The 13537-nt window shown below is 47.0% G+C and overlaps 1 protein-coding gene across 1 annotated transcript in view; it reads right to left on the bottom strand.

The window, feature by feature from the left end:
* Positions 1-10220, bottom strand: part of HS6ST2 (heparan sulfate 6-O-sulfotransferase 2) — a 138132-nt gene extending 127912 nt beyond the window's left edge. The window contains exon 1 of the mRNA XM_048319082.1: positions 9645-10220. Within this exon, the coding sequence (XP_048175039.1) occupies positions 9645-10156 (512 nt within the window). The 5' untranslated portion in view covers positions 10157-10220. The remainder of the gene's footprint in view (positions 1-9644) is intronic.
* Between the last annotated feature and the right edge of the window lie 3317 nt (positions 10221-13537).

The following is a 13537-nucleotide window of genomic DNA, read 5'->3' as shown; positions in this document are numbered from 1 at the left end:
GAAGGAAGGCCACAACCCTCCCAGGACACCAGCACATACATGGCAGGCTGGAGTCACCTGTCACTACAGCACATTGGTTTTATACTTGAACACTACAGCTTTCCTAAATTCAAACTGAACACAAATATTTCCAGCACTTCTACCTAGGACTAGTCACATATAGGCAGCAAAGCTACTACATGCAGTCAGCCCAGGAAATCCAACATCCTTTATGCTACGTACAGATGGAAAGATATCCTCATGCAAAGAGCTGAATTACACAGACAAGGCAGTGGCTGAGAGGAGATGACAGACTTGGTGATGAAGACAGGACTCATCCCAGGTGTAATGTCCTGGCTTCTCAAATCCCACTCTCATGTTTATGTACCACTTTTCTTTCATGCAGACCAGAATCAAGCATACAGACCCCAACAGCAGCATGCCACCTGAAGGACAAACAACTGACCCTTATAGTTAGCTTTATTTGAAAGCAAAAATTCTACCCCACATTTTATTGACCTAAAGACTTAAAGTTACTGGAAATCACCAAAGTAAAAAACCCCAAACCTACTGAAGTTTTGGCTAAAGATGTGCACTTAGAAAAAGAGAAAATGGGGCGACCATGCCAACACAAGCTTTTTCTCTTACCAGAGACTGACTTGCAGCACACAAGAATTAAAGGAGTAAAGACTAATTTATGCCGCTTATGTTTTTGCAAGTCACTCAGCTACCATTCAGCAGGCACATTCTGTTGTGTCTGACAATTCCTTCTCCTTTCTCCCACCACTTCTACCACTGTTTTGATTAGATCCAATACCCCACAGAAAAACAAACAGCTCTGTGAAAGGCAGAAGCCACACAGCCATCTTTCTCCCTTTCTATAGTTGGTGGAATTAGTTCCAGGAGGAACAAAAACAAAAACAAAAACTGCTGCTCTTCTGAAAGTGTTGCAGGCACAGATGCCTCCTCCCACCTCCGGCCCTATTTAATTCCTCCATGGGGAGGAGAACCCCCACAGCACCTTCACCATCAAGATAAGTTAACTGCTGGCAAAAAATGATAAAGTTAGTACCTGGGAGATTTTGCTTAAGCAGGACATAAGCTTATTCCAAATAACTTTCTCTGAACCCACAACAAAAAAAACTTGCAACCTCAGAATGGCTTGGGATTGGTCCAGGGACTAACTTTCCCACAGGCAGAAGGAAATGCTCTCCCCTGAAATGCTCTACCCTGAAAATGAACTCTCGAAAGCAGTTTCTCTGGCTCTGACCAAGGAAACATGGTTTTGCTTAACAAGGGGGTTAAAATAGTTGCTTTCTGTGAACCCAAGAAGGCTGGAGAAAATAATCAGTGGCAGAGAGTGTTTTAGTCACTTGATTTGGGCGTCTGCCGAAGGATCTTACAGTTCAAACAGCACTCTGAATGAGCAGATTGCCATTGCTGGGAGCCTTGCAGTGTTTTAACTTAGCCAACAAAATGGAGTTATGGTACAATTGATCTTCCAGCTACTTGGACCTCTAAGAGCATCAAAACTTCACAATCCTTTTGATTATGGGAAATTAGGAGCATTTGCTACAAGGATCTCATGAAAGGCATACTCTTCTTCATGCCTTTATGGAGATGTGCAAAATCATTTATGCTGCAAGATTATCTCCCTCGTAGCTGCATATATTTAGTTATATTACATCAAAAGTTTGGCTCCTTCAGAGTTGGATAAGCAGCTGAGAAGCAAGAAGTAACATGATTTGAGCCTCACCCCTAATGGATCTTATGATTTATAGGCCTCTAAAGACTAATGATTTTTTTCAAGACTAAAAAAGAGGAGATTTCACTCAAAGCTGTATATAATAGTTTAAATGGATTCTGGTTTTAAAAGCATGAACAGCTGAGAAAGAAGACTAAAGTCGGGGAAGAAGAAAAAAAGCTGGTCCTAATTGCCACTTACTCAGAAACATTATCTTGTTATATGCATATATTCACTATCCACCCAGATATACAGGAGTGGATGGAAAAGGCAACAGCAAATTAAGTGTTTAGACTTTCTACTTCCACAAAGCCCACCACAGTCGATGTTAAACACAGGTCCCACCCAATGAAAACATATTAAAGGAATTCTACATTGGCTGTTTACATCAGCAATATGAACTTAAATGCAAAAGAATAGGTTGCTTTGGCTTCTTAGTCTCACATTAGCAAATGCAATTATCTTTCATTAATTTTACAGTGTTCACAGTAGAAATTAAATCATTTCTTCATGTCTAAGAAAAACTTTACTGTGTTAATTATTCATAAATACCAAAGTCTCCTACTTATTACTCACCACAAATGTGATTAGTTTCAATAACGCCTGAATAATTCGGTGCTACCCTATTAGTCCGAGAACACAGTGTACAATTGCCAGCATCAGCAAGTCAATCACAAACAATAATCCACGCTTGCCAGATGCCAAGGAAAAAGAAGAGGAGGAAGAGGAAGGCAGAAATGGCACTACCCCACCTCCCCCCACTCCAGTCACCATGCTGCCTCCATCATCCCATAGAAAACGAGCGTCCCACATCTCCTGTTCTGGTTGGCTTTGCTTCCATCCAAGATGCTGCAGACTCAGACAGGCACTGTTCAGGCAAGCATTCCATCCCCAAACCGGGAGCAAGGAACCAGGCTCCCGAGGGACAAAGGCAGCAGGTGGGGATGCTCCACCCCATTGCTTCCCTGCATATTCACATCTGGGCAGGCAGCTATCCAGCAATGGGAATTAACTGATTGAGAAGGGAAAGCAAGATTAATCCTCACAAGTATATAATAAGCCTACAAGGGTAATTTCAAAAATGGATGAGGGCTGCTCGCCCACAGTAATCCCTGCAGAGTGAAACAAAGCCCGGGCACAATTGCTGCAGCAAAGTGGTTAAAAAAGGAATTACCCAGAGCTTTGCAACTTGGCCGCTTGGCTGCTCAACAGGTTGAGCCTTATGGGAGGGGAAGAGATGACTGAAAAGTTACTGCAGGAATAAAATAAGGTGAATATGCTGGAGTTAGAAGTTTCTGTATTCTTTCTTCAGTAATTTAAAAAAAATAAACCTGGCCACATCACCAAAATCTCTTAGATTGCACCCAATCACAGAAACCTATATACATATTATTTTTTTCCATAATAATGTCAAGAAAACCTCTGACACAAGGTTCATTTGATATGGGTTCCATCCAGTCCAGTGGTCCTGCCCTTGGCATGGCACCCAGAGGCATCCTGGACCCTGCTGCACTTCCCAAAGCCACTGTCTTCTCAGAAAGACCCATTCCAACATCCCATTTTCAGCCACATATTAATTATTTTTGCTTTCTAGCAAGTTATGTGAGCTAATTTGGGCCAATGCCATACAGAAATGCTGCTTTTATTATTACAGTTGTGGAGAAAGTAAATTAATGCAAAGGATTCCACACAGAGGCCTAATCCATTTAAGGTAAATCAATGCATCGCACATTTAAATTGCTCTGCTTTCCTTCAGAAAAGTACATTGAAGTGATTCATTAGGCACTGAACTGTTCACAGAAATAGACCAATTCTCTCAGGCATGCCAATGCATCTCTGCTAGTTAAATTTAAAAAGCAGTCAAATCTACTAATAAGTCCTTTTTGCTGACATTTACATCAGTAGAGAACATGATTCCTGAAAATTCAGATTAAATAAATGAAGCACAAATTAATCTCAGTTAATATGTCTCAGGACCAACGCTCGACTTGTTAAACTTAAAAATCTGTCTTTTAATAAAAATAACTTACTGGTAATGCCTGACTTCCAAGTGCCTTCGATAACCATTATTAAAGGTTATAAAGTTATCAAGAGGGATCATGAGGTACAAGCTGTTTTTATACAGTTGAACCATTTATTTATAGTTTAACTTAAATATTTATAAATTGCAAAAGAAAAATTAGCAGAAAGGTACCTTTTTAATAAAAAGTGATCATGTCTTAGTACAACAGCACCATGAAACAGTGTTCAAATTCCCATTCTCTTCTTTAGGGAGAACCAACTCAGATAGTATATGGAATAAACAATTCAAGGTATAACACCTGTGCCTCATTTCTTTTTCTACTGCAATCACTGGGGTTTATTTCTGCAACAATGAATGCCTTCTCTATACCCACAAAAAATTCTCCAAATTTAAAGTAAAAGGCAGTAGGAAACATATACTTCTAAATAACAAGAAGTCAATTTGCACTTTGTTAAAGACTTAGAGGAGAACTGAAGAGACCTAATACGGAAAATGATTTTTTAATCCCTTTAAGAAGTCCAACACTTTATCTGCAAAACGAGCATTACCAATTTAGAGAGCTTTACAAGTCCTATAGTCCATGAACTTAAGTTTATAACCAAGCCTTTCAAGGTTAGGCCTTGTAATGGGATTAGGTGAAGGAAACACTTGTATTTATGAAAATAATCCCTGCCCTTCCCCTCAAAACCCCTTTTTTACTCTGTAGGCTGGTCCACTACTTCTACTGCTTTGGTCTCACCAGGTGCCATGCAGGAAAATTCAGCTGCTGCAGCTGCACGTTTCTAGGTGGCAAGATAATATTCAGTGCAAATCCCATCCTGCAGCCACCAGGCCAAAACAAGCACAGTCATTAGGAAATCTTGCTGACAAATGAAGTGACTCAGAGTCACTCAGGCCTGGCGGCATCTCTGCAAAAGCTCTGGGTTTTGGCTGGGTTTTCTTTGTGGTTTGGTGGTGGTTTTCTTGGTGTTTTTGTTTTTTGGGGTTTTTTTTCTTTATAATTGTTGCCTAATTTTTCCCAGGGAGTTTCAGTGATGTGTATTTCAAGGGCAGGCAGGCACCCTCTTGGTGCTCTGGCCAGAAACCAAGTTACAGCAGGTCACCCCATCTGCTCTCTCACAGCCTCCAGCTCAGCCGTGCTGGTTCCCTCTCTCCCTGAGCAGTCCTCCAGGCTTCACCCTCAAAGCAGCAGCACTAGGGGACTCTATCCTCGGAAATGGTGTCTGCTCCACCAGCTCCAGAGGTTTTAAATTGTTCACCTCCTGCCACAGCCTCCATTATCCACCCAAAGTCTTGGGACACCATGGGACCCTGAAGCATCTTTTCTGCCTACAAGGGGTTTAGTGCTGATTTATGGGGCTTAACTATTCCCCAAATTCCACCACTACAGGTGAAACACAGAGATCATCCACTTGTACAGCCATTTATCACCTCTGCAATAGGGAGAGGCACACTAAACAGCTGCTAAGAAGCAAATCCTTCAAATAAATTATTTTTCTCTCCCTAGCAGTGCTACATGACTGTTTTCCCCCTCCACACCAAAGCAGTTTACTGGGAAACTGTTATCAACACCTTTGTAGCTACGTACACACAGCACCATGAGGAAAACTAAGTGTGAGGAAAACTAAACTAACCCCACCTCAGTCAGACCCAGTACTGCAGACCTCAAAGTAGATGACTCCACTTTCATGAGCATGCGGATTAATCTGTTCAGCCAACAGAGACACGCACAGTAAGCATTTCCAGTTTGCTGGGAAATCTTTTAACACAACTTTTTTTTCAGATTTTTTGTAAGACTCAACTTGGAAGGGTTTCACTAACACACAGGGACAAGATAAGAACACCCATGCATATTGCCAGCAGCTTCTGCCCCACATCACAACAACCTGGTGCCAACATCAGGCCTCCCAAAAGCCAGCAGGCACCAACCTGGTCCAACAGGCGAGTACCAGCAGCATGAAGTTTCTTCCAATCTCAGACTTTCTGGCTCCAGAGGCAGTACTACAAGCTTGTTCATCTTTCAACAGGGAACATCTCCTTCCTTTAATGCTACCCAGGAGGAACATCAAATACAGCCCAACCTTTAACCACAAACACATCTCTCACCCAACGAGGGGACAAAGCCATGACACCACTTAAGAACGCTGGTACCTGTATTTGCTCCCATGTCTCATTACATTTTCCTGTCTAACCTCAAGGCCTTTTGTTTCTTGCAATGGTGCCACTGGATTTACTGCTACAGACAACTTTGGTAGACACTTCCCATAATAATTAGCTAGAGTTGAGAGAAATCTCAGTACTGTGATGCACAGTTACTTTGGATGTTGCCTCCGTTCAGTGTGCCAAAAGCTTTGAGGCTTCCAGAATCAATCAAGTGACCCAAGTCAGTCACTCATTACTAGGAAAAGGCACATTTCTCCTTTCTCACCACTGGTGCCAAGAAGCTGAGACAATTCCCTCCTTTCTGCCACCACCATCGGCCCATTCCACTGACCTCCCAAGCGTCAAATCCAGAGCACTGAAAGCATCAACTTTGCCTATACCTTCCCCCTTCCCTCTCCTGTGATTTCTGGATGCTGCAGCGTTGAGTAGGGCTGATGGAACAGGAAACAAACAGGAACAGGAGCATACAGAACATGCACTCCAATGGGATCCAAGGAGAGAAACCCAAAAATCCCTCCCCTCACACCCAGAGAACCATGTTCCTCCAGAGGAAGAAAGAACCAAAGAAGGAGAAGATCTGTTTACCTGCTTAGTACTTATTAAGGAGCACGAGCCACCATTACAAAGGAAAGGAAGTTTTGAGAACCTACATGCTCATAGACAGGAAAGCACCACTGTGTTAAATCCATCTCAGGATTGTGTAAAGCACAACAGCCATCCTGAGCATTTCTACTGCTCCAGTGAAGGAATCTGCACTCCAAACCTGCAATTCCCAGAGAAAGCAGAGGCAGACTACTAATGGAATTAAGAGCAGATACTGCAGGATGACTGCTGCAGGCAGCAAGGTTCTTCATGTGTACACCCTCCAGGCTGATCCCATCAGATCCTACCACAGAGATGCTCTGTACCTGCTGCTGAGCATTGCATGGTCCAGGACAGAGTTTTCTCCAGACTAACAAAGACTCAACTTTTAAACAAAACAAAAGGCCCCCAGCAACCAGCCCAGGTAACCAGTAATCTGACAAGTAAACTCGCCATGCCTGAAAAGGCAAACATCTGTGCAAAGTAATCACACACAGGTGCAAGCTAAAAGGTTTGATGGAACATTTGGGTATTTCCAGACAAGGCTACACAGCCCCAGGACAGTAGCTATAGACTGCTTTATGCAGCTGCCAAGGAGTTCAAATCACTCTTACAACAGGTCTCACTTTTCAATCATCTCAACTATAAATGCAGGAATTCCCACCCTTGTCAAGCCAAGATTCGCTTGAGAAAATTCTTCTCTGTTCCTGATTGAATCCTTCTCCCTGACCTCACAATGCTCCCCAAACGGGCTGTGCACTCCTCCAAGTTGCTTCCCCTTCTCTCAAGATTTGCACACCAGGGCCATGACTTCCTTCCCTTCCCACCAGCACACATGACCCAGGATGGTCAGGCCTTTCCCTAAAAACCTCAGTTCAGGAATGGCCAGGCTGACTCCACTTGGAACTAGCACAGCTTCCCTTCTTAGACACCCTTAACCTACACCTACTGCTGCTCTGAAAGCAGCTTTTATCTGCCCAGAAAGGGCTTAGAATTTCTGTCTGTTACTGGCAGTAAGTAGATGTGCTAATTAACTAGTTGTCAGCTGAACACTGCTAAATTGAGAATGCAAACTAAAATTAAAGACAAGGTATTAAAATGGGCAGAAAGACTTGAAAGGACTATTGTTCATTTAAGAACTTCTCTTCTTGTATTTTTTAAACATTTAGAAGCTGCAGTCCAAATAATTGCTTGTCAAAACATTTTTCTGGAGAATAACTGTAGCTATTCAGCAAGCTGTGTAATTAGGTTATTAAAAGTATAATATCATTTTGAAGGCTTTGAGAGAGTAGACCTCTACCTAACACAAAATCATCACAGCTTCATTTTCCTCCCTCTCTCTGGGCTTCAATCCCAAGTCATATGTCCTAGCGACCTCTCAGAAGTCAGCTGTGACAATGTACATTGTTTGCAGAATGAGGAACCATTGCTCTCAACTCCTCAGCAGGTACATGCACCACTTCCATTCCAACTCAGGAAAGCATGTCTAGTATCCAACAAAGGAAAAAAAAAAATACAAAGCCAAAAGCTGCAGGCAAAATCCCAGTTCTCCAAGCCTGATGTTCCCTTCCCCCTCAGGTGCGGGGTTCAGGACAAGGAGCCTCACATTTTTCTGGAGGGCACAGCTAAGACAAACCTGTCTCTGGGAAAGGAAGGAAATCCCTGACCCACAGCTACAGCTTTGCAGGCCAGGCCCATCTCTGGGGAAAGAGAAACATGTATCACTGGAAGCTGTACAGAGAAACAGAGCACATGTTACGCCATTTCCATTTCTGCTGACAAACAACATTATTTATAGGACAGGTAAAATAAACTACATAGCCTGCAAGGCTCAGCAACCTGAAACCGGGAAGCTAATACACCCAGTGGGCAAGGAATTGGTCCTGATGTTAGCAAATGGGATGTCACAAAAATTAGACAATTAAAATTTAAAGCAGTAGGGAAGACAAAAGAGCAGGAATCACAGTAGCCAAGTCTGATGAGGAGCTGCTCCTTGGGTACAGGATTATAATGATGCTAAGCATTTTCCTACTAGATGGCAGTGTAGTGTCACACTATATAAAAGGAATTCTAGAAAGAAATTGCTTTGTATTTCAAGTGAATCTGTGCTTAGACTTGACTTCAGATAGCATCATATATAACAGCAGCCTCTTTGTAAAGGGACCTGCCATTAGTCTCACAGTGCAATAGGAGCGATACTCTAATTTCCCACAAAATAAGGGGAAAAGACACTGAAACCCTGAGCAGTTCTGCTACACAGTACAGCTGCATGCACAGCCACAGACAAGCTCCTCAGTCTGTTACAACCGAAGGTAGGCTCTGATCAAAGAGCTCTGGGCGCAGAGGAAGGAGGTCGTCACTGCTCAAGGGGAAAAACCATCTGGGCTTCTGAAAAGCAGGGGCAGCTTTTAGGCAATCCCCTCGCTATGGTCAGTGCGGTTTTGGCAACTTCAAAGGAAGGTCCAGGGATGAAGAGAGAGCAGTGCCACTAAAATTTAAAATGCAAACACAAAATAATCAAGGTTAGGGCTAAAGAACAATGCAAATATTTACAGGTAACTCAGCCATAACGGTAACCTTTACTTTGCAAGGCCGCCATCTGCATAAGCCAAACTTCAGGTACCAAGAAGATACGGTGGCTCACCAACACTCCCAAAATCAACACTCATTCTTGGCGTACACAGGAGCTGTAGGAGTTCTGTACAGCCAAAGATAGAAAAGCTCTAGGGGAAGCAGCCGAAACACCCTCTCTCCTGCGAGAGCCGCTCCGGGGGTCTCCGAGCTGCGAGGCTGCCAGGCCTGTTCCTGTGTCACCGGGCTCATCACCCCCGGGCTCTCCCCACCAGCGGTCACAATTGCGACAGCCAGCGGGACATCACTTCCATCACCTCCTGCCGGCGGAGCGGGGCAGGTTTTGCTCGCTCTGCAGACCTCGGGGCACGCAGCACCCACCGCGGCGGCCCCGGACCGGTGCGGCTTCCGGAGGCGTCACCCGCTCCGTGCCGGGATGATCGGGTCACACCGCGCTCCCCGCTCCCTCCTCCTCCCGCCGCCGCAGCATCCCCGCCACCGCTGCGCCCCGCGGGCCATCGCCCGCCCCGCCACCGCCGCAGACCGGGGGTCCACGGGGAGCCCCCCGGGACACGGCCTCACCTGGAGGGCCGCAGCCGCACCTCCTTCTTGCTGTCCACCACGGAGGGCACGCAATTGGTGAGCTCGGTCCAGTCAGCGTGCAGCCCGCAGCTCCAGCCGGTGGAGAAGCGGGAAAAGAGCCAGGTCTCCCGCTTGCCGGGCCGGTGGCAGGTGCACTTCTTCTGCCCGGCACGGCACTCGCAGGGCTGCTCCAGCTGAATATTGCGGACCAGGTGCCGCCCGAAGGTGGTGCCGCCCGTCTTCTGGATGTGCAGGAACACGATCAGGTCGTCCCCCTTGATGTTGAAGTCCACTCGCCGCAGCAAGTCGCTGGCGGAGAAATTGAAACGAGGAACGAAACGCGCCGGCGTCTCGTCTTCCGCCCGGTATGGGTCGGCGGCGGCAGCGGGGCTGAGGGCGCGGAGCCGCAAGAGCTGGCACTCGGTGCCCGGGCAGACGTACTGCAGCACGATCACAGCGAAGAGGAAGAGCATCACCAGCGCCAGCAGCACCTTGTGGGACCGGTCCTCCATCGTCGCCGGGAGCGCCGCGCATCGCCGCCGCCGTCGCCGCCACCCCCCCGCTCAGAGCCGCCGCCGCCGCCGCCGCCGCCGCCGCCGCGGGGGCACCCGCGCCGCCGCCATCGCCCGCTGCTGCCCACGGCCCTTCCCGGCAGCCCCCGCGCCCGGCCCCGCCGTGCTCCTCTGCCCGCCCCGCCGCGGCCGCGCCCCCTCCCGGCACCGCCCCCCGCCAGGACCGCCCCGCGCGGCCGCTCCGTACCGGCACTGGCACTGGGACAGCACCGGCACCGCACCGGCACCGCGCCGGCACTGCCCCGCTCCGCGCGGCCGCTTCACACCGGCACCGAGAATGGGACCGGAATGGGACCGACACCGGTACGGGGACTGGCACCGCACCGGCACCGCACGAGCAGCGGGACTGGGACCGGCACCGCGCTCCACGCAGAGATCGGGACTGGCACCGCACCGGGACCGGCGCTTCCGCCGGCAACGGCCGCCACGCACACGGAGTGTACTCTGAGCGTGGCCGGCCCGGGGCGCACCGGGATGCTCCGTCCCCCCGTCCCCGTGCTGGACCGGGCGACGGCCTGAGGAGCGTCGCATCCTCGTCAGTGCGTGCGTGGCCCTGTGCCCGTCCTGCCCGCCCCAGTGCCCGCTGGCAGCACGTGGCGCAGGGCGGATGGTGCTGTTCCACAGGGAACATCCCAGTTAATGGCAGTGGTACGTCTGCGGTGTCACCATCCCGCCCGTCCATCACACACACTCCCATCTCTGGGCACCGAGCTGTCCACTTTCTCTCCTCAGCTTACACTAACACCCAGTGTTTTGGTTTTGTTTTGGGGTTTTTTTGGGTGGGGAGGTAGTGCATTAACTGTTTTTCTTGATGCCCCAAGTGGTTTCTGTTGATTCAGGTAGCAAATACCTGCGCTATCTCTGTCAGCATATTTCAAAACCTCTCTGCGCAACGAGAGTGTTCTGTAAATAAAACAATAACAACAAGGACTCCATGGATTTATGTCTGATTACAGGCCCGTGTATATTTATATGCAAATGATGTTTAACCCTCCAGCTGCTGGCGGCTGTTCAATGAGGCCTGTGGGTGGGAGCACAGGGGTGCTCACCCCATGTTCTCCCGGTGCCATTCCACAGGGACACCCACCCGCCACGTGCCGAGACCTGGCACAACACAGCCAGGGAGCCTGAGGCTTTCCTTTCCCTCTTGTTGCAACTGATGTTGTGGCAATTAATGCCTTTGAGAACTGCAGCCTTGCAAGAAAAAAGCAATTAAAAAAAAAAAAAAAAAAGGGGTTATGGCTAAAGGAGGTTTTCACCCCATCCTCAGGGTCCTGTCCGTCATGGAAAAGCAGCCAGGGCAGGACCAAGGGTTTGGCCACCCCCAGCAGATGTGCTCCAACATTTAACGTTCCACAGAGGTGCTGCATTTCAGAAACTCCCAATCTCAGGTAAGGCTGGAAATATCTGAGCTTCTCCTTCCCCTCCCCACCGCAGCACCTTAGCTTTTGCTTCCCTGTCCCTTGTGATGCCTCTGTTTCTCTGCCTGGCCAATCAGCCTAGAGTAGAATTTTCTACTCCAGGGTTAATAGAATATGTAGAATATGCACAGCAGGCAGCAAAGAAAATAATTTGTAAACACTCTCCCAGACCTTTATTTGTCATTGAAAAAAAAAAAAAGGCTTGCCTCCTTTTTCCTTCCTCTCAAGCAATTCTCTCTAAATAATTTCAGCAAGTATATGTGGTGTTTGGAGGTGATGTCTTTATGGTTTTAATCCTTGAGCAACCTCTCCTGTCTTTCCTATTTTTTCCAGTTGTCTGTAATATTTTGAAAACATTTACACTCACAAAATAGGCAATTTTATCGCAAAGATTCCAGGCATCAGAACTACTGAGTTCATTTGCTTCCATTTTTATCTCCAAAATGAATGGATTGCACCATTTAATGAAAACTCTGTGTTCTGAAATTCAAGCCTTAAAATTATAAAAATGTTTCTGTGCTTTATATCCATCACTCTGCCACAGTCATTCATATAAAAAAAAATGTTTGCCCCCAGTTTTATTTATTTTACATTATGAAATAACAAAGATGTCTGGTGGGTTAAAACCGATCCTGAATGCTAATACCTGGGAATTAAACGGTGAGAGTAACAACGGCCTAATGTCTACACTAACTTAATATATACTATAAAAGATATGATACATACTGGGTTGGTGTTCCCAGTAGAGCCATTATTTTGGAATGGGCTAAACAAGCAATGATCATCCTTTCAGTAATGAGTGATGGTCTCCAGTCTGCTGCCTTCTCATTCACGATATGTAAATGATGCTCTTGAGCTTTGATCCAGGGACCCAAAACGTTTGGTTAGGCGCTAAAGAAATGAAAATTGCCCCGAACTAGATAAAAGTAGGACAGAGCAGAGCTGTTAAAGTTTCACAACATGGACAAGATTCGATGGCTGATGGTGCAGCTGGTTTAAGTTAAGAGGTCAAGCAAAAACGCTGAGCGCTTAGTAACATCAGTGAAAAAAATCTCCACCTCCTTCTCCACACACAGCATCCCCAGAGACCCCAAACACACGATCCCTGTTCCCACTCCCCACACACGACCCTTTTCTGCTGGCACAGGGGATCCCCTCACCCCATGTCTCAGTGCATGGTCATGTCCAGATGAGCACATGGGTATGGTCACTGCTCCTCTTCTCTCCCACCTACAAGTGTCCTCTGCCACTGGCTGGTCTCTTCTGCACCCACCCTGTCAGCAGCTGCCTCTTTCCAATACAACACGGCCAAGCTGAGCTGGTGAAGGATCTCATTTTGGGCTGATCCTGTCTTATTACCCACGGGAATGTTCAGAAAATCAGGGGTTTGTTATGCAAAGGCACCGGGTGTTTGCCCAGAGACAGATCAATAAAACATCTTGTGCCTCAAGCCCTAAATTGATCTTCACTGCTTTAGAAAACTGTTGTTAGCTCATCAGTCGGGGCTGATTATCACATCTCTGTGTACTTCCTGAAAACCTTCGTTTCCACAGCATCTGAATTTCACCTCTGCTTTTGGCTGGCAAATGGTGACTGCTTGGCTCCAACAAAAAAAACCCCACACATCAGGTTTGAGATAAGCAGGCTCTTGGTGTGTAAAACAGAGCTTTACTATGCATTAAGGCCTCCAGCTTATTGAAAGGAGCAAGGTTTCATATCAGTTCAGCCTGAGTAGGTCCCAGTGTCCTTTGTTTGGCACAGGTAAGGGCAGGAGTACAGCCAGCTTGAACCCCCTGGGCAGAGCAGCAGCACAGGACTGTTGCAGCCCTGGCCAGGGCTGGGGTAATCCCAGCTGCTGAGGCATCCACAGCTGCTGGGAGGATAAAGTCTTTTTCAGATG

This window comes from Corvus hawaiiensis, chromosome 14 (genome assembly GCF_020740725.1).
Source record: "Corvus hawaiiensis isolate bCorHaw1 chromosome 14, bCorHaw1.pri.cur, whole genome shotgun sequence".
Classification (NCBI taxonomy): Eukaryota; Metazoa; Chordata; class Aves; order Passeriformes; family Corvidae; genus Corvus; species Corvus hawaiiensis.
Note: the sequence above shows the minus strand (reverse complement) of the source record. Positions and strands in the feature narration are given on the sequence as shown.